Consider the following 27,387-nt stretch of genomic DNA (forward strand, 5'->3'; position numbering starts at 1 on the left):
GGAGACATGGTTAGCAAAACCTCACTACAGACTGTTGTGATGCAGACTATTCTTTCAGTTGAAAGTATTTACAATTATATAAATTGAAGTTTCCATGCACCTCCAATGGACAGGGAACGAGGCAGAAATGTCAAAGATAGATATTTTAAAAGGTGGACGAAAAAAACCCTCAACTATCTGCATGGATCGATACCACCAGACCATAAAGAGGTCATTTTTTAAAACGACAGTGATCCAATGAGCTGAGACATTGTGTAACAGACTCTCTTCTGAGAACGTGGCAGAGGCCGTGCACACTGTGTAGTGTGTAAACAGGTGACATCCACTCACTGAGGAGGCTGGATCAACACCCCCCCCCCCTCCTCCTCCTGCCTTCATTTCTCTCTCGGACCCCCCTCCACGTCTGCGGCTCAACCTTTAACCCCTGTGTAACCCCTCCGCCCCCCCTCCTGTGTGGTGACACTGCTGAACCCTCCGTTCCTCCCTCTGTGTCATTCAACCTGCTTGTACGCTAATGCTGTTATTATGCTCCATTTCCCTGCGAGTTTCTGCCTCCTCCTTTGGCCTTCTTCAGATGAATAGAGACATATTAAAGCCTGTTTTTAAAAATACAAAGTTTTCTCTCTACACTTTACAATAAGACTACCCCTATAAAGGATTCATGAAGGGTTTATATTTAGGTTATTAATTAGGTTGTAAACACCTTATTGTTCATTCAGAACCATTTACAGTATATACCAGTTCTAACACAGTTGTCATAGATCAACAGAGGCTCACTATTTGGCAAGATGACTAAGCCTTATCCTGGCTACCTCCTTGGTGTCTGTTGTTCACTGAGTTGATTCTCCCTACTGGTCACAGTTGCCCTGTGTATCTATTGTCCTATAAAAGCGTATTAAGGATGTATAAAGTGTTCACAACCTAATTAATACATTAATTATAAACTTTTCGTAAACCCTTTATAAGGGTAGTCTTATTGTAAAGTGTTACCCATTATTCATGCTGTGATTGTTGTGCATACTGGCTGTGAAGAGTTCATTATAGGGACATTGTCACTGGATTCATTGAATCATTGGAGATCTCTTCAGTGGTGGTGTTGTGGGCATGCTAGAATAATAAAAAAAAAGGTGAAGCTATCCTTTTACTTGCTTGCACACTTATACATGGACAGAGCATCCTGTTCTCAAACGGCCTCTTCTCTGCATACCTGTTGCTACACACAATGGGCTAGTTGTCTGGACAGCAGGCCAATAGGCAAGGTGTGTGTGTGTGTGTGTGTGTGTGTGTGTGTGTGTGTGTGTGTGTGTGTGTGTGTGTGTGTGTGTGTGTGTGTGTGTGTGTGTGTGTGTGTGTGTGTGTGTGTGTGTGGGGGCAGTGGGTGATTTGATCTGGCAAGGAAAGCAGGCAGCAAATGCAAGCGGTGTTGACGGGTGTGTGTTTATTTGTGTGGAAGTGTGTAGGTATGGGGACAAAAAAGTAGCGATACAACACTGCCTTTTGCGATAAGACCCCACACACACACAGACACACACCAATGCACCAACCTCCACCCCCCCCACCCCCACCCCCAACCCCTGCCCCTTACCAGAGTGGAATGTTCCATGGCCGAGACTGACTCTGTGAACCCATTCACAAAACTGACACACACACACACACACACACACACACACACACACACACACACACACACACACACACACACACACACACACACACACACACACACACCGCTACACTTTTTTATCCCATTTCTAGTTTCATGAGTAGTTTCAGCAGGTGAACAGGTGGATTACATAGCAGGTTAGTTTCTCAGGATGATTTCTTTTCATAACACCGCTGTTTCGCGTGACATTGTTTGGCTGTTTAGCTATTGTGTGTGAAGGGATCTGTGATTAGGGGGCGTTAGCTGGAGTTGACCCGCGCTGATATTCCACCAGCTTTTCATTCAGCTCTTATCTGCCTGTTCATTTTTCCTTCTCACTTTCCTGGTCGGTGTGATGGTGTGTCTGTACGATTGTGTGTGTGTGTGTGTGTGTGTGTGTTGTGTGTCCTTGTGCTAGAAAACAATTCATCTTTCCAGGAAACTTTTCAAGTGATGGTGAGAATTGCAGGTTTAGGATTGCCAGAAGATGCCTGTACATTTACAGCAGACATACATGTGTGTGTTAATGTAGGTAACATTACATCAGATTACAGTTTCTGGCACTTGCATTATCATCTTGCCATTTAATAATCATCTGCTTCCTGCTAAAGAGAAAAGGGTCATTTATAAGCTTTAACTGACTCATTTGTAGTAGTCCTTACATGGAAACACTGTGTATGGGATGCAAGATCTTGCATGAAAGATGAACAGAAATTGTGAGATATGCACAGAGGGAAAGGGAGGGATCAGATATCCGATATGCAATCGAACACAAACTGTTGCGGTTATATGGCATGTGCTGAAACCAGTCGTCTAACAAGGCGCTCCCACATTTGTTTTCTTTGCCACAACCTGTCAGACAGTGTGAAGTTTGAGGTTTCAGTTTGTCTTAAAGGGCCAGTGTGCAGGATTTCGGACGATCTATTGGTAGAAAGTAACATAACATATTTAACTATGGTTTAATTAAGTGAAATTGTGAATTGTTGTCCCTCATGTTGCACTACCAAGCGTTCTACCGTAGCTCAAGACAGAACTACTAAACAGATAGGCCCCTGAAGTTCTCTGTGACGCATCTAAAATGCAACACCAGAATTTCATTACTTATTAGTTATTATTTCAAGGATGTTATGTTGAGGATGGATGGAAGGTGAAGGTACTGCAGCGTAACTACAGTCTGGTAGAGGGAGGGGTGAGGATGAGGGGTATTCAGCTGAATGCAATCTACAACTGCAGCCCTAGATGCCAGCAAATCATGCACTCCTTCCCTTGAATTGACACATAACCGAATGTCACCAAATCAAAACCAGGAGGATTTGTTTTCTTAACGGTTAGTCCTTCCAGATCTGCTCAAATTTGAGCTTATCCTGTGCTTTTATCTGAAATATGCAGGTCACACTTAATCACATAGAGAGTCAGTGTTGTTTCCCAGAGTTGGGAGAAGACAGTCACACATGTTGACGTTAAAATGGTTACTGGCTAGTGACAAGGTAATAAGTGGCTTCGGTGTGGTTATAAGTCATGAGGATGACTCTTTCTTTTGTCCTTTAGTCGTCAAACTCCTTCTACCATCTCTCTCTCTCTCTCTCTCTCTCTCTCTCTCTCTCTCTCTCTCTCTCTCTCTCTCGCTCTCTCTCTCCTTCCATGTCTCCTTGACCTTGGCAGTGATTGTAGCACCTAAACACACAATGCCCTGAGCTGCCATTGGATAGCGACAAGTCACATGACTGCAGTGTCAGCTGACCAAATTCTAGGCAAAAGGGGAAACTTCTTTCATCAGGATGGAAAACAAAATGTTGGACTTTAATGTTAGAGCCTGTGTGTGTGTGTGTGTGTGTGTGTGTGTGTGTGTGTGTGTGTGTGTGTGTGTGTGTGTGTGTGTGTGTGTGTGTGTGTGTGTGTGTGTGTGTGTGTGTGTGTGTGTGTGTGTGTGTGTGTGTGTGTTTTGTGGGAGGGCAGAAAGGCTCTCATTTTTGTGCCGAGTCATTTTTGTTAATCATAAGTGGAACACTGAGATTGGTTGATGGGTGTTAAAGGATGTGAGGTGAACCTTTGAATGAGGAAGTGTTACAGAACAGTCACACTTTTCTCGATAGGCAGTGGAACTGTTGGAAGTTTTGAAGTAACAACAGCACTTTTACACTCATCATCGATTGGTTTACAGTAAATCTGTCTGTCCCTTTCACACACCTCATGCACACACGCACGAGTTGACCATCCACATGTGTGTGACCCTGTGGTGTTTAAGGAGAGGGGTGGCTGAAGTGGTTTTGTTTAAAAAGTTTAATTTGTACTTTTTTACAAATTTCAATGCAAAACTCTTTACCGGACCTAAAGTGTTAAATTACCTGCTTCCAAAAATGTAGGAGCTGTGCATTCAAAAATACATTTGTTATTTGGTTTTGAATGTCCCATTACTTGTAGTTTTCAGTGTACTTGAGGAGGTTTAGTTTCAATTTCTATTTTGTAGAAATGAATGAACCTGTCTGACTCGTAGTTTCAGTTGAAGTTATGCATTGAATCTAAACATTATGAGTCTTGATCCAGGATTTAAAAACAACAACAAAGCAATATTTGTTTTATCCGTTTGTCTTATTTCTCTACTATCGCTTATTATAATTTCTGTATTTTTTTTATTTTTTTTATATTGATAGTACAAGTGAGGTAGAAGGAGAAAAAGATACAGAAGGAAATGGGGATTTCAGAACGTTCAAGGTCAAAATCAAAGTAAAACACACGCAGACACTATTTTTTAAGTGTTTCTGCTTTAAGTATTTCCTTAACAAACAAGCACTTTGCTCTGCTGAAACCCTTCAGAGGTCTGACATGCCTGCGGTTACCAGACACATCTCACATTTCTGTTGTATTTTTGTTACCATTAGCAGTTGGTTAAAGTGTTCAAACAATGGCATACCTTCGACCAGTTTCATTCATTGTTTCCATAACATGTCTGTTGCTGTCTCTGACTCAATGTTAAATCTCACATGCTAAAGCCTTGTAGAACATCATTTTTGGCATGATATTTTAGTCACATAGGACACATTTCATCAACCCTGTGTTGAAATTAAGGCAGTAAGTTTCACTGACCCACATTTGAATCATTTTTAAACAAACTTATCATTTTAAAGCGCCACTGATACCAAGTGGAAACTGACAAACAATACAGTTTAACATGAGAGTGTGTGTGTGTGTGTGTGTGTGTGTGTGTGTGTGTGTGTGTGTGTGTGTGTGTGTGTGTGTGTGTGTGTGTGTGTGTGTGTGTGTGTGCGCATGTGGCTGTTATTTTTCTTGCTCCCAAAATAGTATTTGTGAAATAAAACGAAAAAATTGTCATTTTATAGATCACAGTTACAGAACATTTAAACAACAGTACATTATGAACAGTTTAAACTATATTGAAATTGAATGATGAAGCTTAAAATGATAAATACAAATGGTGTTAGTAAAACATACTGCAATTAACTGCTCTGCAATCTTTTATCTGGGATACAGATATCTGGGAAATTGTGTGTCTCTGTGTATGTTACCCTGAGTTTGGCAGACAGAAACTCTTCAATTTTTCCTCAGACTTTAACATCCCCCCCATCTGAGTCAGTGACCGTTTGAATCTGTTTGTGTGCAGCTTGTTTCGTTGTGTGTGGGTTCATATCAGACCAGTCAGGCCAGTTCCCCCATGTCTCTCTGTCTGTCTCGGACGGATGGCTATCTTCAGTGCATGACTCGTGCCTTTATAACAGACATATTTTCCTTTTTATCATAGTCCCTTCTGGTGGATTGTGTTTTTTATCTTCTACTACCTTTTTTCTTCATGTGTGTATCCCCTCCCCTCTTAAACACATGCAGCTGTCTCAGGAAGGGGACAATCCCTAGCATGTATTAGCAGTTTATATACATATACAGCCCCGGAGAAAATTAGGAGACCACTTCAGCATTACCATTTTCTCTTGTTTTATTATTTATAGGTATGTCTTTGAGTTAAATGATTTTTAAAATTATTATTATTTTATTTTATAAACTACTGACAATTTGTCTATGCGTTGAAATTCAACAAACACTGGAATGGCTGCCATACATGTAGAGATAAAGATTTGTATCTGTAGCTGTATATATAATTCCCCCAGTTTTCTTGTGTTTTACATCTTAAAGTTGACATTTTCTTTTCCCTTTACTAAATACTTGTGTGTTTGTAAGTGAGAGTGTGTTTGTGTGATACAGTGTGCTGGCATTAAAGTCATCTTGGTCTTTGAATCACCCTCTCCTCTAATGTAGGTTTATGGCTGCACACGGCCTTCACTCCAACCACTCTGTTGGCGTCAAGAATACATTTCTCCATCTGTAAACTTTGAACTGGCTATCTACATATACTGTGTGTGTGTGTGTGTGTGTGTGTGTGTGTGTGTGTGTGTGTGTGTGTGTGTGTGTGTGTTGTGTGTGTGTGTGTGTGTGTGTGTGTGTGTGCCAAAAAGGCGAGAATTGGTGATTGCATGTCCTTCATTAACAGAGTCATTGGTTAATGTTTCACTTGTACAATGGCCACAGCACACACTCAAACTCACATACACACACTTGTAGTGGCATAGAATGGCACCCCGTCTGATAAGAGCTACAGACCTCGTTCCCCCCTAAATGGTTGTTTAAGGTTAAATACACTTCCACACATTGTCAATGCACTCTCTGTGTTTCTGGCAAATATGATTGGAATGTGACAGATTTAGTCTGGATTGTATTCTCTTTATCTCCACTTTGTTTATCTGTTCATAAACGGATAATATAACTGCATGAGAAAATAAAGGTTTATTAGCACTTGTTAACTAAACATAAATCATCATGATTAATGATTAAGGTGCCGGGTCCCCCGACAAACATGTCTTCATGAAAATTACCTTCCCAAATAACTATACTGCATTCCCTTGTATGTTTAAAGGGAAATGTGTTCACTTCCAGATTGTGGTTTGCACTTTTCAAAACATGGTTAGGGTTGTTAACCAACTAATTGCTTAAAATAACTTCTTTGAAGGTTCAGTAAAAGATCATGGATCTTCCTAAAATAATTACTGTAAGGACCTACATTTTTCTGGCTAAAAAATATATATTTTAAGCCATCCAGCCACCCCGTCCTCCTCATTTGTGTTGACTTCTGCGTAAAGCGTTAACGTAACCCAGGACCAAATACATTTCCCTCAAAGCGTAAATCCCGATATGGTGACATGATATTGAGGAGACCAGGCTGCCTGTTAACACATGAGTTATTCAGAAGAGGGCCATCAAATGAACATTTGCATAAACATGCAATAACATACTACATTTACCCACTAGGGCATTCAAACAAGCTGAGAAATCCTCATGATCACAGAAAAACCTGATAACTTCAGCCGTCAACAGGTTTTTCCTAATAGGCCTCGGGAAAAGATTTACAGAAGCTTTCTCTGTACTGTTTGAATGATTTTGAGTCTATATTGACCTACAAGGTTTTTTTTAAAAAAGGTTCCTTAAGATACAAAAAGCTAATATTTAGTTTGATGAAACCACACGGTTGCTCCCTGGGATATATGATCTCAGGTTGGGTAATACTGACGACTGAACGGACAGATTTTTTTTTTTTTTTAGGGTTAGCTGTACTTTGTTTCTGTAAATGTTTTTTCTCACACATTTGAGGAATTTGGTTGGTTTTGATCCACCACTTTGTTCCAGAGATATCTCAACAACTATTGAATAGGTAGCCTGAGGATGAGTCAAACCCGATATGGTGACATTATGTCCATACATAATAAGTAAAGTCCAGTTTGTCAATAAATACATAATAACATTTGACCAGGGCTGTGCTCAAATCAGATTTTATTTCAGATATCAGGTTTGGCTGTTTAATACAGATACACATACTGGTCATAATAATAATAATAATACATTTTATTTGGTTGGCGCCTTTCAAAGCACCCAAGGACACCTTACATGGCATAGGGTAATATAGGGAGAGTTAAAACAGTGGACAGCCGGGGTAAAACAAGACAAACAACAGGAAATGGAAGTACAGTTTATAATGCCAGTTTGAATAGGTGGGTTTTGAGTTGGGTTTTGAATGTTGTTACGAAATCAGTCGGATATGTATTGGCAAGGAGTTCCAGAGTCTGGGTGCTGAGCAGCTGAAAGCTCGAGCACCCATGGTGCTGAGGCGACAGCTGGGGATGGACAGTAGTCCAACGGAGGAACAGCGGAGGGTGCGGGACGGGGTGTACTCCTGAAGGAGGTCAGTTATGTAGATGGGGGCTAGGTTGTGGAGAGCTTTATATATGAGTAGAATGTTTCTGTAGTCAGAACAGTATCGTATAGATAGCCAGTGTAGTTGAATAAGAATGGGGGTGATGTGGTCAGATGAGTTGGTGCGGGTGATGATCCGGTCATGGGTGGCAGCTTCAGGATGGATGACATACCCATGGCGGTTGCTGGTAATGCCTCATTTCTTCTGCGACCTTGCAAAGTCTTGTTTCTGAAATGTTTGCTACAACGTTATTCTTCAGGGTTTTTAAAAAAACGTATTTTAATCTGGTTATTATTATTTCTTTCAGTGCTTCACCATTTTATTTCTCTAAATATACCTGCACACACAGCCAATGACTTTTTCTTGGTTGTTGTCAATCAGTTGTCACACCCTCTGCCCTTTTATACCTCACCCTCCCTTTCCCTGTCTTATTCCTTATCAAGAGAGAGAGAGAGATTGCAGGGAGAAAAAAGGTGGTTGTGATGGTGGGGGGGAGGGGGGGCTTACCTGTACTTAGTGGCCCCACCTCTCTCTTCTTGCCATTGAGAACGAGTAAACACTAAGCCACCTTTGCTTACCTCCACACTCAAACACTGAGACGCAGGCAGGCAAGGAGACAGTCTCACTGCTGCATCCTGTCAATGTCACAAAGTGAATTTTATTTTAAGTGTGATTGTTCAAAATCAAACCACACCGGCACCATCTGCATCTTGATTGCCTGCTCGTTGATATCTACAGCCCTCAGTTTGGGATACAGGTACTGCGTTAACAATGACTCGTGTTTCTGTCTTTTTGATTGTCTCTTGAAACTAAAAACCTCTATTTTAAAGTCTACTTTCACTTTTTGCTATTGCATCAACCTCTCATTTTAATGTTTTCTAATAATTACTTTTGATGTTGAATCATTTCATTCTGCAACTTGGAGGAAAATGCATAGAGAGCCAGAGTGTGCGAGACTTTATTGCTACTTTCTAGATTAAAAGAAAATTGTCTGATCGTATGTTTTAAAAAACTTATTTTTGGCGTGATGATCCTCTCTATTACCAAACCTAACAGCCTTCTGAAGGAGACATTTGATAGAACTGTCTTGTTGCATACTTTTCTCTCTACTTTCGGATGAAATCTGGCAGTTGTTTGATGTCTAGAGTTACTGTACTTCCCAGTTTCGTTGATTTGTCAGAGCCAAAATATGTATAGGCAGAAACAAAGGCACTTAAACCAATCAGTGATTGAAAAGATACCAAGAGGTCCTGACAATGAAACCAGTGGAACCAGTGGAGTGGCATGGCACTGTTGTGTGTGTGTGTGTGTGTGTGTGTGTATGATTATGTGTGTTTAGGGAGAGGGATAAAAAAAAAACTACATGGAGAGGCTGGTATTAATGTAGACCATAGATTTCCGGGTTCTCCGTCATATAAAATGTGGACTTTAATCCCGATGAGGTGAGCTGATTGGTGTGTGTGTGTGTGTGTGTGTGTGTGTGTGTGTGTGTGTGTGTGTGTGTGTGTGTGTGTGTGTGTGTGTGTGTGTGTGTGTGTGTGTGTGTGTGTGTGTGTAATTTATATGGCATTGAAGGCCATAGATGCAGTAAGAATTATGCCATTCACTGTTATTACGATTCAGTTGACTTTTCTTCTTATATACAATTAAAGCAAAGTGATTTTAGTGACAACAGTTACTTCAGTTCCACGTTTGGGCAACTGTGCCATTGTAGGAGTCTCTCTTGACTGTGTTTGTAGACAGGGTGGGACATTGTTTGATTATGAAAGTGTGTATGAAGGTGAGCTCATTTGAAAGCCTGCTTGGTAGGTGACACAGGGAAGGATGCTAAAAGAAAAACCTTAATGAAGTTATATTCCAATCATTTATCAAGTGTGTCACATATCAGCAACTCTCCACATGGCTTAAATCTTGCCAGTATCCCCTTATATACAATACACACACACACACACACACACACACACACACACACACACACACACACACACACACACACACACACACACACAAGGGCCACTAAAGCCTTTATCACGAGTGTGTGACACTGTCAACGTCAGTAGTAATTGTCTGAAACAATGTCTGCTGTGGCCTTGAGCGGGCTAGCTGATTAGCCTGAGGAATGTGTTTGCCTAAGGAAGCAAAGCCCCTTTGAGCTAGCGCTAAAGCTAAAGCAGCTCTTATGATTAGTAATGACTGTGAAGTTGTGTGAGGGGACATATGTGGCAATATTCGCTTGCAGTTGACCTTTTTATCCTGTCATGCTTTTGTATTCAGTCTGAATCCAAAGCCCTTAGGATTAGTTTGAATCAGTCATTTTCACTGCTGATGCTGGTATTTGAGAGAAAATGGCTCTTTGCTACATCGCCTAAAGTCATAGTGTTTGAGTAAAAGTGTGGTGTTTTGAGTGGACAAATGTCAAGGTGCTAAAGGCAGGGGGGCTCTGAGAGTAAATGAACTGGAATCATCCCTCCGTGGTGAGGTTGGGTTGAGCTGAAGCCGGTCACTAACGCACTCCGTCTGACCTGAAATTCTTCTGGCCAGTTTCACTTTTAAGGGCTTTTCAGCTCTGAGGGAGGCCCGGACATTTGGTGCCCTCCTCTCTGTTCATTAGCCTCTCGGGCTGCTCTCAATAATCACTCTCTCTCTACTTTCTTTTTCTACATGAGCTTGAGTGAACCACAGGAATGAGGGTGACAGGTACATGATGGGAGGAGAGAAACAGGACTGGAGCACGGTCTGTGGTCAATGTGTTTAATTGTACTTAAAATGTTACATCAGGGGTTTATGTTAATTCATGGATATTATAGGTTCACCTGTAGTGTTCCCAGTTATGTTCTTGTAACCAGAAGTAGCATATGACAGCATTAAGCTACGTTTGAGACATAATTCACAATTTGAATACATAAAGAAATGGGTTTAAATAATGCTGTTTTTCTACAAATTGTCTTTCCAGATTACACATTTAATCTGTTGTTGTGTATTTATGTTACTCTGTTAAATAGACCAAACATAGGTTACATCATATGGAATTATAGACATGCCCTTCAACCTGAAATGTTGGTCTTTAGGAGCTCCAGTAAATACTCATGGAGGGGCACGCTCAACGAGAGTCTGGAGCAGCGAATCTCTGAAGTAAACCTGCTCTTGTGCACAAAATTGGCACGCACCATATGAAGGAGTTTGAAACGGCCCCTTTTTTATCATATTGTTTGACATTTTATACATTGTAATTATGAAAATATAATACAAATATAGCTTATTTTAGTGTTGAGTGCAGTATCAGTTGAACCTGAAACATATATAAAGTATATTACAAAGATTAACCACGTCACTTTGAGATCTTGGAGTTTTTGTTTTACAACTTTCTAACATTTCACAGACCGAGAGGGTTAAACAATAACATAAGGAGTTGATAGTTGCACCATTCATGTTTCTTGGTAAACTACTGTCCGGGACTGTGTGCTGCTCAAAATAATATTTACTCAGGGACAGAAAACAGATATGTTAAGACACTGTGATAACGCAGCTTCCTTCAAGGTGACTTAATGCCTCATCCTGTCTTAGTCAGCATGCTGACAGTTGAACTGGGTGAACCGCAGTGTGAGGACATCATGAGTCCTGAAAGGTCAGCTTCAGTTCTCAGTTCTCTCTGTCGGGTCACTGTTTGCCTTGGTCATCTACTGCGGCAGACTTTCATAATGCAATCTGTGCAAAAGACACTGACATTTATTTTATGTTGCTTTATATTTATAACCCGCAAACACATCATTCCGATTTTTCCTTCCTCAGATTTTAAACTAAATGAATCCTCTAAGTATTTAACGGACACAGTGAAATTGTGTAAACTACCTGAAACAATTACACCGAAAATCACAGCAGGAAGCAGTTTGGAGGTTTGTGCACTTGTCTTTTAGAGATACTGTTTCCAGGAAAACACAGCGTGAGATTAACACTGTGGTGCACCCCTCCAGGTCGTATCGCTCTACAGAAATAAACAGCAGGACCTCAAGTCTTGTGACATGCTACTCATTTACTTATATAGATGAAGAAAATGCAAGCTCCCGGCCGAGATACTGATTACCGGCAACGCTTTATTGCTGACTTTATTCCTGACTTTATTCCTGACTTTATTCCTGCTCATTCAAACTTTTTGCCTGTGTTGCATTTTCCAGTGTGTGTGTGTGTGTGTGTGTGTGTGTGTGTGTGTGTGTGTGTGTGTGTGTGTGTGTGTGTGTGTGTGTGTGTGTGTGTGTGTGTGTGTGTGTGTGTGTGAGAGTGTCCCTGGCTTTAATAGAGAACCAGCTTATCAAAGGTAACCAACAAACTCTAATAAGCGCTATCTTATGTGATTATTTATGCTTTGGTTCATGTTAATTAAATGTTTTTCAGTTCAACCCCATGTTAAAAAATCAAATCCGGTCTGGTGTACTGTCTCCCATCATGAACAAAAAGCCATCCTGACCCAAAATGTATGTGGTTGTTTTTTGCCATAATGGTCACTATTTTTGTAACTTTGCCTTGCAAAATCAAAATACTGTAGCACTGAAAATGTGTATTATTTCACGGCTGAAAATAACCCCTTACAAAAGAGAAATCAACACTTATTTTAAGAGCGTTTTTTTGCGGAAAGTGTTTTATTTTTCGTTTGTTCAACCATTAGAAACCCTCAAATGAAGACTGGATTAAACCTGCAGCAGTTGATGTATGTGGCGTGTTTTTGTTTCCGACCAATGGTTTAGTGAACACGAACAATGATTAAGAGGGAAGAGACACTAAATGTTTTTCGGAATTTGGCAGATTTACCTATGGGGTTCAACGGTTAACCGCTGACCTGATGGTCTGTGCGGTCACCAGAACACCTGAAGCCTCTGAGGCGTGTCTGCATCCTGATTGGCTCGCACTAATGACTGACAGTTAATCTTTGATTTAGATTGACTCATTTGGCTTTGAGCAGGGATACTCAACTTATTTTTGCCCTGGGTCTCTTTTTCAAAATGACAGGGGGCCAGTTAAGACAGGGAATCCTCTTTCATCTTATTTAAATCAGATGTGACTTAATAAATGAATTAGTATTTAATTCTTTCTAATATCATCCCAGTGGTTTTGACAGTTTTATAAATGGCACTTGATTAAAGGTCTCTATCATGCATTCTCTAATCTCTTCTTTTGTGTCTCTCCATCGTTCTCTGGTCTTTATGCTAAATAGACTTTCTTTTGCCTGTTTACTCAGTCGTTAAGGAGTGGGGCTGGTTTCAATAGCAGCTGAAACTCAGCGTGCTGTTGACTACACACTGTGACTTTCATCTCTCTCCCTCTTACCCCATTTGCTCTCTCTGTCCCTCATTCCCTCTTTCCTTGCTTTTTCCTTCAGAGCACTGTGGGGAGTTTTTTAGACAGACACAGAAACTGAGCGAGTGACGTTTTCTCATCTGGCTGTTTTTTCTCTCCGCCGTTTCTCTAACTGCTCTCTTGACTGCCCAGGAAGGTGTGTGTTGTTTGGTTAAGTTAAGCCGTGCTAGGAGCATGTTCACCGTTGTTATGTACAAAAAACACATGCGCATGCCCGAATACACACACACACATGCGCGCACACACACACACACACACACACACACACACACACACACACACACACACACACACACACACACACACACACACACACGCAGTTGTACTCTTGTGCTGACATGACATTAATCACTCTAGTGGTTACTCCCAGTCAGAATTTTGTCAAATGCAGCTCAGAGTAAGACAACAACATGAGGAAGTATTAAAACCCCGGCTGACCGTTTCCTGACTTTCTTTTGCAGTTTCTGCAACTCTAAGCAGAAAACCCTAAAAACCATTGAAAACTACTTTTCCCATTAGCCTTCTCTCCTCCCACCTCCATCACCCACTGTGTCTTCATTAGTTACAGTGAGGAGCTTTGCAGGTTTATGCAACAGCTTCTTTGTGTATTTATCAGGGGTCAAAGTATTCAGAAAAGTATCGAAAGTAAAGGCAGAAAAGAAAATGTCCCCTGTGACTGATATAATAGGAAATAATTTGAATCAAATGGTCACAGCCAAAAGGTTTGGGAAACACTGGTTTAATATTTAAAAAGTAATCACAATTATTTAAAAATGTACATTTGGAAAACATACGAGCCGACAGATAAATGTGGTGGAGTTAAAAGTAGGCCTACAATATTTCTACACTATTAAGCGAAAAGTTGCATACAATTGAAACATTCAAAAAGTATGACTTCCTTCCTTCCTTATTACTTTTGTGATTTATGTGTATTTTATATTTAAAACATGTTTCCCCTAAACTTCCTCAGAAGTAAGGCTGGGATCTGCCCAAAGACACAGACACATGCACACACACACACACACACACACACACACACACACACACACACACACACACACACACACACACACACACACACACACACACACACACACACACACACACAGTACATGCTTTAGCTCCACCCTCACCAGCTCTAATGCTTTGTGTGTGTGTGTGTGTGTGTGTGTGTGTATGTGTGTGTGTGTGTGTGTGTGTGTGTGTGTGGGGGTTGTGAAGTTGATCAGCAGTGTGTGTGTGTGTGTGTGTGTGTGTGTGTGTGTGTGTGTGTGTGTGTGTGTGTGTGTGTGTGTGTGTGTGTGTGTGTGTGTGTGTGTGTGCGTGCGTGCGTGCGTGCGTGCGTGCGTGCGTGCGTGTGTGTGTAGAGGAGGCTGGCCTCTGTGCTCAGTGCCCTGCTGTACCTGTCTCTCATGGAGGTGGACTAACACTCCCAGAGCAGGCGGCCACGCAACGCTGTGAAGCAACAGGGTAGCTATATCCTCCTCTCTGACCGCTCTCTGCTTCTCCTTCCTCTTCTCTTCCACCAACATCCCTCTGCTGTGATATCCTCCTCAACATTTCTGCTCTGTTTCACTCTCACTTCCTTCTCTCTCTCTGACTGTTTCAGTGTTTTAGGGATTCTCTACTCTATTCATTGAGACTCTTTAATGATTATTTTTTAACAGTTATGTCTATACAATTTCGTCTCACATTTGAAGGGAGGCTTGAGAAGTGTTGATGTGTTAAAACAGCAGATTTTGCATTTGTAATTGTTGATGTTTCATTGGTCCCGTCCTGCTACCTTGTGACCCTATTGTCAGAGGCTGCTGGGTAGTCTTGCCCATGTGCGTGCGCACACAGGTAAGATGGCGGCTTCCTTGTGGCCTGTTTTTTTTCTGGATCAGTGTCACTTAGAATATAACAGCAAACTAAAGACACATTGAAACCACACAATGGTTTTCTTTGCTGCATAATCTGCATTAAATTGAGAGTGAAAGACAGGATTGTTGGTTTACAAACTTCTGAATGAGACGAAAACATGATAGCAGTGTTGATTTAATGTCCGGTCAATTAAAATGTTCTTCTTTTTTTAAACCTTTTTTAATAAAGCAAAGAAGAAAGATGGAATTGGCCAGCACTAGTCAATCTGTGCTTATGGTATAATCCTGAGGAAGCCAGTAAAAGCCTTTTTGCCTGCTCATAAAGCAATTCAGTCTCCAATAACCCGCTGTTAATACATAGAGAATCAGGTGCTTCTATCAATCATAAACACAATGTAATGGACAATCTCCTCAGCAATAACTGGAACACTTTAACCCGGCAGGTTGGCGCAGTTACCCAATCAAATCCTCGCTCTCTACCTTCCTGCGCAGCTCTTCCCCCCTGAGCATCTCTGAGTTTATAACCTTTGACCAGGTGAAGTCATGTTGCGATCTGAGTGTCTCTGCAGGTTATGCTTTCCCCTATCTTCTAGCTGTTCCTGCTGTGCTGGAAACAAAGAGGTTGAATCAGAATAGACGAATCACACATTAGTGATCATATTCTTTCTAACAATCCTGTGTAATAATAACTGAGACAACTGTAAATCTTTACGCTGTCAATGTAATGTACATGTGCATGTAAAGGCTGTGATTTGTGTTGGTCACGGTGAATCATCTACAGATTGTTGCCCTCTCTCTCTCTCTCTCTCTCTCTCTCTCTCTCTCTCTCTCTCTGTCTTTCACACACACACACACGCACACGCACACGCACACACACACAGACACACACACACACACACACACACACAGACACTTACATACACATCAACACTTTGAGAAAATCGTGCACAACCATGTTTAAGGTCTGACCTTTCAAACATTTTCACTTATATATAGTAACAGTTTTCCTATGTCATGTTGCATTACTTGCACGTCCTGTTTTCTTATCTTTATACACTTTTTCAGATATGCTTAGATTGTCAAAATATTCCTACACCACACACACACACACACACACACACACACACACACACACACACACACACACACACACACACACACACACACACACACACACACGTACTGACTGTTCTCATTTCTGTATATTTTGCAAGGGAGGAGAGGTTATAACAGACCCTCTAAGTTTTGCTTCGCTTGGGTTTGTGATTTCCTGAGTTTCTCCTAGTAAAGGAAAACCTCAGCACAACAGTCCAGTCTGCAGGAAGTCAGGAATATTTCAACGTGGTCAAAAGCAGGAAGTAGGGAACCCCAACACTAAGGTTTAACAATACATATATTTTATTTATTACACATGCATTATGCAAACACAAGCATAACAGTTTATTTTGAAAGATTTATAAACTAAGTTCATTACTTTGTTACAAACACTGTTGACCTGTGTCACATGGCTTCTTTTCTTTTATCACAGAGCAGAACTCCCAAAGCGCATATTGTCCTCCCTTTGTCATCATTCTGGCTAGATAAGGCTGATAAGAGATGGAGTCATGTTAGCAATTCACACGATAGAAGGAACAGAGGGAGGCCATGTTGAGCTGCGGAAGCAGAGGGAAAACAACACACACATAATGAATACAAATCTGATGGCCATTTGGAAAATCTTGAGTGGTGAACACTATATTCTCGCTAAACAGAGTCAGGATGTGTTTCTAGAAACTAGATGTCAAAAACTCTGTTAAAATGAATGTGTTATATGATCTAATGTCATCTCGACCTTTACCACCAGAGAGAAACTACTGGCTAATGATAGAAGGAGGGAACAACATCCTGTCTTTCTGCTCTCTTGGTTTTTGCAGGGGTTTTTTGTGCCCAGGTTTTGGCCTTCTTTGCTCCTGTACATATCAATAAATGCATGAATAATAAGTGTGCTTCAACGCAAACATGATATTCAAATATGAACATTATGTCTACAATACAAGTCATTTTATTCCTTCAAGTTGACATTTGCATCATTTTTGTCCCACTATGGACGAGGTGCAGGTTATTCTAAGCCCTCCAGCCTTGGGTGAACTAACATGTGAACAGGTGTGTGTCTGTCTATGTGTGTGTGTCTTTGGGTGGGAGAGTGGGATATTGGGTCAAGTCAAATGAGTGAGTGCGTTACCATGGTTGCTCGGCTTAGAAGCATTACCTTTGTTGGCTGCCTCACCTGTTTCCATCAAAGTCCAGGCGATCTTGTGACGCACAAACACACCCACACACTGCCTGTCTAACTAGCAATAGCCGCTTTTTTATACACTCTTTCTACTTATATGACCTTTAGTCTGACAAAACTAGTTTGCTTTGTAGTGTGCTGTGATTGGCTGCCTCAGTGTTGTACGCAGCGTGGAGATTTGGGGATTTAAAATGCTGCGGATTGTTCCGTTCTCAATGCCGGCAGTGTTGGAGTAAGAGGTTTATTCTTGGGAAGCCGATTTCTGATTGTTCCCTGTTCCTATTATAACCCTTAATGAAGCCACACACACACACACACACACACACACACACACACACACACACACACACACACACACACACACACACACACACACACACACACACACACACACACACACACACACACACTAAACATGCTGCACCCACACACTCTATAACACTCATGATAAAGAAGTTGAAAGTCCAACACCCTCTTGTGGTGAGTGTGCATCAGGCTCATGTGCAAGATAGATTAAGGTGCACAGCTTTTGTCACAGCATGAAGTGGGGTCATATTTTACTCAGAATTCCTCATCTAGCTTAACTACAACATGTCTAACTTACTGCTGACACTCACACACATAAACGCACACACACACACACACACACACACACACACACACACACACACACACACACACACACACACACACACACACACACACACACACACACACACACACACACACACACACACACACACACACACAATGAGCATGTGACCCAGTTGTACTCAGTGAACCTTGAGCTGGAGGTTTCAGGGTTTACAGCCCTTCATTCTCTCTGATAGGGGTCAGTGATCAGCCAGGGATCTGAGGAACTCAACAAAACAAGGTTGTAAAACCACTGATAGGGGAAGGTGCCCCTGGGGATTTATAGACGCTGTATTTTCCTCATTCTGTCCAAGTCGCATCATGTGCCTTTGGTTTGTTTTGTAAGCTAGGTAATCTTCGTCTGCATACTGATTACCATTTTGAATCAAAAAGCAGCTACATGTCGGTGTCATATTTTAAAAGGTGATTTCTGAACACTACCAGGTTTTTCTTTTATACTTCCTTCTTGTGTTTACACATCCATCTTGGATATAAGTTGTCGTACGATACAATTTACTCTAATTGATAAACCTGTCTCTCTTTGCCCTCTTCAGGCCCCAGATCTGATTGGATGGTTTTGTCAGAATGACAGCCGAAGATCCTGCTTCCTCGTCAACCATGAGCAATAACGCTGCCCCCACCAAACCTTCCCAACCTGCTGGTGCCTCACACAACCCTCTCCATGGACAGATGAGCGTCCCTGAGGGAGTTGCAGGCGCTCCCAATGAGGCTGCACTGGTCACCCTGATGGAGCGCACCGGCTACACTATGGTCCAGGAAAATGGTCAGCGTAAATATGGCCCTCCTCCTGGGTGGAATGCTGCATCTCCACCAAGGGGGTGTGAAATCTTTGTGGGCAAGATCCCACGGGACGTTTATGAGGATGAGCTAGTCCCTGTATTTGAGTCCGTAGGACGCATCTATGAGATGCGGCTGATGATGGACTTTGACGGGAAGAACAGAGGGTACGCGTTTGTGATGTACACAGAGAAACATGAGGCCAAGCGTGCTGTGCGTGAGCTCAACAACTATGAAGTACGGCCGGGGCGGCTGCTGGGGGTCTGCTCCTCCGTGGACAACTGCCGTCTTTTCATTGGTGGCATCCCTAAAACCAAAAAGCGTGAGGAGATCCTGGAGGAGGTCTCCAAAGTGACAGAAGGGGTACTGGACGTGATAGTTTATGCCAGCGCTGCAGACAAGATGAAGAACCGAGGCTTTGCTTTTGTAGAGTATGAGTCACACCGTGCAGCCGCCATGGCTCGCAGGAAGTTGATGCCTGGGCGAATTCAGCTTTGGGGCCACCAGATCGCAGTAGACTGGGCCGAGCCGGAGATTGATGTGGATGAAGACGTAATGGAAACAGTGAAGATCCTTTACGTCAGGAATCTCATGATGGAGACCAGCGAGGAGACGATCAGACAGGTGGGACGGCTGACTGTTCAGTTTAGGGATTTCTTGATGCAGGGTTTTATTGTGTAAAGAACATACCTTATGGAAAAATCTATAGCTAACCATTAACCAATCACTTATTGTCTCTGTCTATCAGGTGTTCAACCAGTTCAATGCTGGATGCGTTGAACGTGTGAAGAAAATCCGTGACTACGCCTTCGTCCACTTTACTTCCAGAGACGATGCTGTCCTGGCCATGGACCACCTCAATGGCACAGAGGTTGAGGGGTCCTGCATCGAGGTGACGCTCGCCAAGCCTGTTGATAAAGAGCAGTACTCTCGCCAGAAAGCCTCCAAGGGAGCTCCGGCCACTCCAGAGCCGGCTCCACAGAACTACGTCTACCAGTGTGATCCCTACACATTGGCCTACTATGGTTACCCATACAACACCCTCATTGGACCCAACAGAGACTACTTTGTCAAAGGTTAGAATGAATTCCTTTTTTGTATCAGTAATGATCATTTGCAAAAGCAACATTGTTTTTCTGAAAGGCATTTTTATATGTAAAAGTTGGTGGCAGCAGAAACTAAGTGGACCAATGAACTGCTAAAGATCTCATGATGACATCCAAAAGATACTATTGTAGGATCAATGACAAACACATCATTCAAAATGAGCTATGATTTGTAAATGGTCATGATGACTAAGATAACAGTGATTTTATCTTTGATGACTAGAATTGTATTTGATAAAGTTTTTAAATCTTAACTTGATAAGGTTTTGTGACCGAGACAAAACAAGGTGATGGGCAAATGATGCTAATCCCATTATCGTTGATGATTATAAATGGTCTTTGGGTGGCAGCAGAAAAATCTATTCGACTTTCAACAATCATTGTGTTTTGGTTTTCTCTCCAAAGGATCCCCAATGATACAGAACAATGGTAATCTCTCACATCCTTATTCCTACTTATCCCTTTAATGAACAATGAGCTTTCTTGCCATGTGTAACTATATGTTTTCTAACACCAGTCTTTTCCCGCTGTGCTGTCACCTCCCATTTCATGCTGGGTTATTGCAGAGATTTCTATAAAGCTAAGAATGTTGAAAAAATATTCTACAGTGCTTAACTTAAGACTCAGATCACTGATGCGGAAAAACTCCAAACTGGATTCATATGAACCCTAAACTTAAACAGCTATTGCTTATAAATGTCCAGTAGCAAGTGCACTTGTTGAGCAGATGTTTGCTTTGAATTAGATCTCTTCTTGCTGACGCAGTCCTTATACTGGGAGGAATTCTCGAAGAAGTTCTGAACCCATCATAAAATATTGTTGCGCTTCAAAAATTCCATAAAAGTTGCCCTTACTGCCACAACAGTAGTCCTCAGCCACAACCCCTGTCATCATATTACTTCAATTGTATTTTAAGCAGGTACTGTGCGAGGTCGTGGTCGTGCCGCTTCAGGTAACCGTACCCCTGGACCACGAGGGTCGTACCTGGGAGGTTACTCTGCTGGTCGTGGCATCTACAGCCGCTACCATGAGGGCAAAGCCAAGCAGCCCGACAAGCCCTATGAGCTGATGCCCAGTCTGGAGCTCGCTGCCTCTGTCAACCCCGTTGGCATCAAACCTGGCACAAGTCAGTGAGATAGATATATACATCCTTGCCCATCTCAAACGCCTTTATTAAACCTTCCAGCTCGTAATTTCCTGTCTCTCTCTCCTGTGTGGTTTGAGGAACACTTAGTAAATCACTCGATCATGGTTGCTGCTGGATGGTCAGGCGCAAAAGGACTTCCTTTCTCTTTACCCTTAAGAACTGCGACACTAAATATCTGTCCTTTCCAGCATGACCAGAAAGTAACTACTATGATTTGTTCCTCATCTGTCCTTTTTTCCTCTCAAATTGTTCTTACCTGGTGTTCAGACCAAAAACAGCACTGTGTTAGAATAACACCAGGCGCCACGAGGTTGGGAGTGTAGTGCAGTGACTATGAAATATCAGTCTATCAGAGGCGGAAACCCAGCACCCGGTTTTTGGGTTGGCCAACGCAGAAAGTTGCCACGAAACGTGACATTTTTGGGGGGCAAAAGTTGATTTATGTGCTAGATGAGAAAATATTTTGTTTTTTTCAGCGCTTTTGATGCCACCAATGCAGTGGTTTCAATGAACTGAATGGGAAAGTCATGTTTTCTAACGCAGTGCTGTTGTCTGTCTGAACATGGCCAAACCCAACCTCCTTTAACACATGAACTCAACTCCAGTTTTTTACTGAAAAGTGGTTGACCGTGTCTTGAATGTAAAACAAACATTTATCCCAAAAAGTGTTAGCTTGTCTTATTCACAATTTTAACTCAACAAGTTCAAATAAATTCTCTCTAGGAACAGCTCTTTCAGGCTTTGTTGGCACTATGACACTTACAGTCAAGAACGGAGTTGAAATGTGAATCCAAATGAACAAACTAAATGACCTTTCTCCACTTTTCTATCATGTCTACTATTTTCAGTTGAAAGACAATACCAGTGTCATCCACTGCATATGCATTAAGCCTACATGATCACCATCAGCAGCATTTTGTTTTTGAAATATGTAGTCTACTGTGTAAAACAGAGGTCGAAACGAATTGCTGTTCAGTGGTTTTCTGTTAGATGGCTTCTTCTTTAAAGGTTTGTTTCCTGGTTCTTTTTTCTTTCCAGAAGGAGATGCATATTTGTACCAATGAGCGAGAAGCTACCCAACTCATATAAGTCTAAAACAGAAACTAAAACACTTAAACAGATCATCTCAATTCAAAATTACAAGTTGTTATTTTTATGAAGTAGACTATTTAATGTATAAACTTCAATGATAGAAATGCAAGGTTAAAATTCACAGAGTGATATTATTATTTAATCTTCGAGCTTATTACAAAACAAAAAAAGCAACTATACCTCCCAGATTTTTGTAATATAACCTTAATATTGAACTTTTTGTTGTTTACATTTATGGCATGTATCTGGGGTTCAGAGGTCCCTTTAGTAAAGTGGACGTCCTTGATGCCCTTTCTGGAGTGAGTTGACCCTAGTCTGGAGTTCGGTGTTAGTCCAGGACTGTGGAATCACAGGATCACCACCAGATTAAAAATACTTTTGTCCATCTGAAACAATGACTGACGTTGTGTTCGCTCTGTGTGTGTGTGTGTGTGTGTGTGTGTGTGTGTGTGTGTGTGTGTGTGTGTGTGTGTGTGTTTGGTGTGTGGGTATGTGTTGGAGCACAGAGGTTAATCTATAGCACCATTATAATCCGAATCACACCCTAACGCGTGTAACTTGTTTTTTTCCCTTCTTTACTTAATTGTTTACTTCAACCTTCAATGCTATAGCAGGAACTTCTTTAGCACATTTCCTTCAGATCTAAGTATGCATGTTTCTTTTTTGAGCATGGGTGTATGTATGTGCTTGTATTTATTTTCCTGTAAAAGGCAAACAAAACCCTCTTTTGCTTTACTATTTTTGTCTGCGGTGTTCCCATCTGTTATCCAAGCTCTCATTATTGTTTCTCTTTGCAGTGGCAATGCCGACTCTGGGTGGGCAGTACCCCATGTTTAGCACGGCTCCTGCAGCCAAGCTGATGGAGGACGGGAAGGTGCACACGGTTGAGCACCTTATGAACCCTCTGGCCATGCAACACGCTGAACATAATAGCGCTACTGCTGCTGGCACCGTCCTACCTGCGGTATCTACCCCTCCACCTTTTCAGGTGTGCATAATAACACTGTTATATGTTTCACTGACTCGTAAACATGACTTGATAAAGATGTTAAATCTCTACTTTCAGCTCAGGGCATGTTATTTGATGCAGTAAACCGGTCTGCATGGGTTCTACATCATGAACTGCAGAGAACAGATTTGACACACAATAACTCATTAAGCTTAAAAGAGTACTCCACAGACTTAGTGTTGCACTTTAACAACAGAGTCAAAAGCCAGTATCGAACAGTAACAAATTAGCTGCATCAGAATCAAAGATAATCTCCTTTGGCCTACATTACCCAAGATGCAACCTATATTTAAGTGTCAAATAACATGCCGTGGAATAAAAAGAATAATAGTTACGTAACACCACATGACACATTTTGTACTGTACTTTGGGAACTTTTGTAATGTAGAACTAACAATTGAATGCATTCATTTAATTTTTAATGCACTAAATGGATAAGTAATCTTCTTATTCAATATAGTCCTCCTTTCCTTTTTTCTGCATTTCCCAGGGCCGTCCTATCACTCCTGTCTATGCAATGGCCCACAACGTCCAGCGCATCCCAACTGCCGCTGGCCTGTACGGAGCAGGATACGTCCCCATCACAAACTACGCTGCCAACTCGGCAGCTCTGGCCGCTCTGCAGAAGAATGCAGCGGTGGCGGCGGCAGCGTATGGAGGGTATGGCTACGCAATGCCTCAGGCCTTCCCGGCCACAGCCTTCCAGCTGCCCATCCACGATGTCTACCAGACATATTGAGTCGGAGGGTCAGTCCACATGAAACATCAAAGATACCCTGCCTGTGACTTAACCAACAACCCAACGTCTGTCCCATCACACAGAAACATCTCTTGAACTGATGAACATCGAAAAGCTCTAAAGGAATTTGAAGCAAATGTTTAGAAAACAGAAACAATGACATCTGATATCTGTCCTGGTCTCAGTATGTCCTGGACCCACGGCAACGATATGACTGGCTTAGTTATGCATCATTACTGTTTTATAAAACACATAGAGAACATTCCAATCACTGAGAAAACCTACCTGCATGTGAGGACAGCGGTCCTCCCCCTATAAGCATTAACTCATAGAAACAACCATCAGTTTGACTTTCTCTCTGTCTCTGACACCCGCCACACACTGAAGGTACATTAAAGTATTTATGAAGAGAAAATGACTATTTAAGGTTTTATTCTCTGTAGGTTTCTCTTATTAATTAACGGAGTGGTCTTTGTTCTCTGAAGCAGGAAAATATAGAGCTTTACATATTAAATGTCGGGGTAAAAAGAAAGAAAAGTTAATTGAAAAAAAGTTAAAGTACAACAGGAACTACTGACAAGAGAGGATACCACTGAAGAGAACTGTTCTTGGATATAGGCCTACTAATATTCAGTTTTTATTCAAATATAGTATTTTACCAACTCTACATGCTGTAGGTGATGCTGTCCGTCCATGCTGGTTGAATGTGTGAGCTTCAAACATGTTTGGTACTTTTTGGTTTATTTAGTTTTTTGTGTGTTTTAAAATGTTTTAAATGAAGGTTTCTTAATGTTATATTTTGCCTATAGTTAGTGAGCTTGTTTTTATGTATTCTCTTTCACTTTTGGAAACTTCTCCTTTCTTGGTTTGTTTGAAGACAAGGTTTCCAGTTATATAATATTATTTGGCAGATTCCTTATGGAACAAATACTAGAGAAAGAAAACTGGAAAGCTTTTTCAACACGATTGATCCATCAGCCTGATAGACTGCGACACCATGTATATGGAGAGGTTTCCTATGCTCAAAAACTTTGCTGAAAGGGGACTGAACAGATGTTAGTTGTTTTTTTCTCAAATTTACACACGTCTTTATTATTATTGAGGTTTTTTTTATTGTTTTACTTTTGAAAGGTGAACAAATTTGGACAGAACTGAGAGACATTTTCCTTTGTGGACTGGAACACTCTGCCACTTAAAGCGCTCCTGTATTCACCAATGCTAACCAAAACAACTTCAGGCTACATCACTCCAGTCTTCTGATATCAGAAAGATCCTCAGTGCCTGACGGCAGTGCCTTACATCTGTAGACGATGCCACCTTGTGCTTTCCACTGTGTCTATAACAATAATGTGACTCACGGACTGCAGTTTACTCCCATTTATATTTCCAATGCTTTGTGGTAATACTGTGTTGTGGTGAAGAAAGTGTGTTTCAGTCTCTGCAGGCTACTTCTCTCCTGTAGTCTCCGCTCTGAAGGCTCCTGCAGTAACAGTCAGCATATCTGTCTCCTCTTTATTTCTCGTCCTACAAACTGTGCTTGACGGAGGTGCACTTAAACGTATTTATAAAAGGCAAGAGATTGCCACTTTCATATGAAGAGATATTAAATACTGAGCATGAAATAATGTTTGAACTGGGATAGTTTGGCATTTCTCAATGACCGTATGTGTGACAGAGTTTTCCCTTGTGGATTAAGCATTAAAATAACCCTAATGAATGTTTCGTAGGCACTTTTTAAACTCTGCAGTGTGTTGGAAACAAGTGAAATGTTTAGACTGGGAATAACTGGAACAATACCTCACGCTGAAATATAGAAGTAGCCATGCATGTTTGTGCTACAACACACAAAGGCAAAGGATGCAAGCAGCTGCTGATTATGAAGTCACACTCCACCACCTTTCTATAAGAGAATTTTATGTGTAAACCAGTTTAGGTAGTTTTTAATTTTCCCTTCCAAATGTTTTATTAATTGTTTAAATTGTATTTGCTTCTTTTCACCATCTCCTCCTAATAACTACATTTAACAGCTCAAACAATGTTATTACTTTGACTTTGAACAAAGCTTGGATCATGACCAAGTTTTATGTCAGTGAGGTAAATAATGAATATATTATGCACAGCAAACAAAATATATTTGTCTCATCTCACTCCATCAGCTACATTTATCTTCCCTTCTCCTCTAAAACCGGATTTGACGTAGAATACAAACTACTGATAACTGTTATTTTCTTGTATGATGACATTAAGTCAGGATATATTTAATATATGCATTTACGTGTTTTGTCTATGAAGTGAGAAGAAAAGGTATAATATATTCTAAAGCATATTTCTTTTCTTTATTTACACATTATTTAGGGATAACATGTCAGAGTAACAAAAGTAGAAAAAATACATTTTTTGCCAAAATGTCCAATAGTTTTTTAAAACCATTCAAGGTTATTGTGTTTTTGTTATGTGTAATGTTCCAACTGCTATATGTACTGGATTTGGTGTTATGAGTGGGAACACAAAGGCTTTCTCGTTTAGCAACTTTTTGTCAGTTTCAACCAAAAATCTAAACTGGTCCATTGCAGTGTTACAGCCCATTGGCACGTTGAGCTGCTGGTGTTGTAACTGCTGCATGTCAGATTTAGCTAAACTGTTAAGGGTCTCATCATGATTTGACAGCCATCTAAACTAACAAATGTGTTAGACGGCAGGGAATTGTGTCCCTCTGGTTCTGCCTCCCACTCAAAACACCTGCATTTTGCTGTGTCTGTGGCGTGGACCTTCACATGCCTTGCTTAACATAGGTGTTACCATTTTAACTTTTCCTATGGTGTGTGCCTTATTGCCAAGATGTGCCCTACGTCACTACCTTTGTAGACCCTTGCAGACTGTTTCCTATCTGAAGGTTTGTTTTAAAAAAAAAAAAAGAAGCTTGTTCTGTATTGTTATATTTATAGCGATAAAGTAGATAAATAAAGCATTTTCAAAAGGATGCAATGCTGTCTTTTATTTGTCTTTATATTCCCCTGAATCTGAATGAACCCTGTCAGCCAGCTTAGTTTTAGATGCATAACCACGAAGTGCTAAAAGTGTCAGAAGTTTTATGAAAGGTCCAAAGGCAGAGGACTTTTACTCCAACCTCTGTAAATGGAAACCCATCCCTGACCCTGTACATCAGCTACTATTAAGCAATGTGTCATGGTGCAGAGCGGAGAGACACCACAGTGTTTAGAGATTGTTTCATAAACGTCTCTGTGGCGGGTCAACTTTACTCTAGAAACATGTTGTACCCAAGCAAGGAGTTCAGGGAGGCCGTTAAGGACCCAAGTAGCCTTCATCATGCAGGACAATGTGTGCAGAAGTGTAGTCTCAGGTACAGGGAGTACCATTCAAACCAACTGGTTTACCATTACAATGTGGTGAAAGGTTACAGGGGGAAGAACTCTATTCTTTTTAATACAGTAGCAATATCAGTAGGATACCAAGAAATCACCGTC

General features: G+C 41.2%; 1 protein-coding gene across 9 annotated transcripts in view; it reads left to right on the forward strand.

Annotated features, from left to right (window-relative positions):
- Nucleotides 1-26,882, forward strand: part of rbm47 (RNA binding motif protein 47) — a 30,746-nt gene extending 3,864 nt beyond the window's left edge. For 2 of the 9 annotated variants that reach the window (XM_063882684.1, XM_063882685.1), the window contains exons 3-8: nucleotides 18,566-19,433; nucleotides 19,558-19,885; nucleotides 20,321-20,344; nucleotides 20,832-21,041; nucleotides 22,952-23,142; nucleotides 23,654-26,882. In XM_063882684.1, the coding sequence (XP_063738754.1) occupies nucleotides 18,597-19,433; nucleotides 19,558-19,885; nucleotides 20,321-20,344; nucleotides 20,832-21,041; nucleotides 22,952-23,142; nucleotides 23,654-23,902 (1,839 nt within the window). In that variant the 5' untranslated portion in view covers nucleotides 18,566-18,596 and the 3' untranslated portion in view covers nucleotides 23,903-26,882. Of the gene's footprint in view, nucleotides 1-8,438; nucleotides 8,653-14,696; nucleotides 14,715-18,565; nucleotides 19,434-19,557; nucleotides 19,886-20,320; nucleotides 20,345-20,831; nucleotides 21,042-22,951; nucleotides 23,143-23,653 lie in introns of those variants that run through there. The other 7 variants (XM_063882686.1, XM_063882687.1, XM_063882688.1 and 4 more) reach the window with 7 other exon arrangements.
- Nucleotides 26,883-27,387: the final 505 nt, after the last annotated feature.

This window comes from Eleginops maclovinus, chromosome 5 (assembly GCF_036324505.1).
Source record: "Eleginops maclovinus isolate JMC-PN-2008 ecotype Puerto Natales chromosome 5, JC_Emac_rtc_rv5, whole genome shotgun sequence".
In the NCBI taxonomy this organism is placed as follows: domain Eukaryota; kingdom Metazoa; phylum Chordata; class Actinopteri; order Perciformes; family Eleginopidae; genus Eleginops; species Eleginops maclovinus.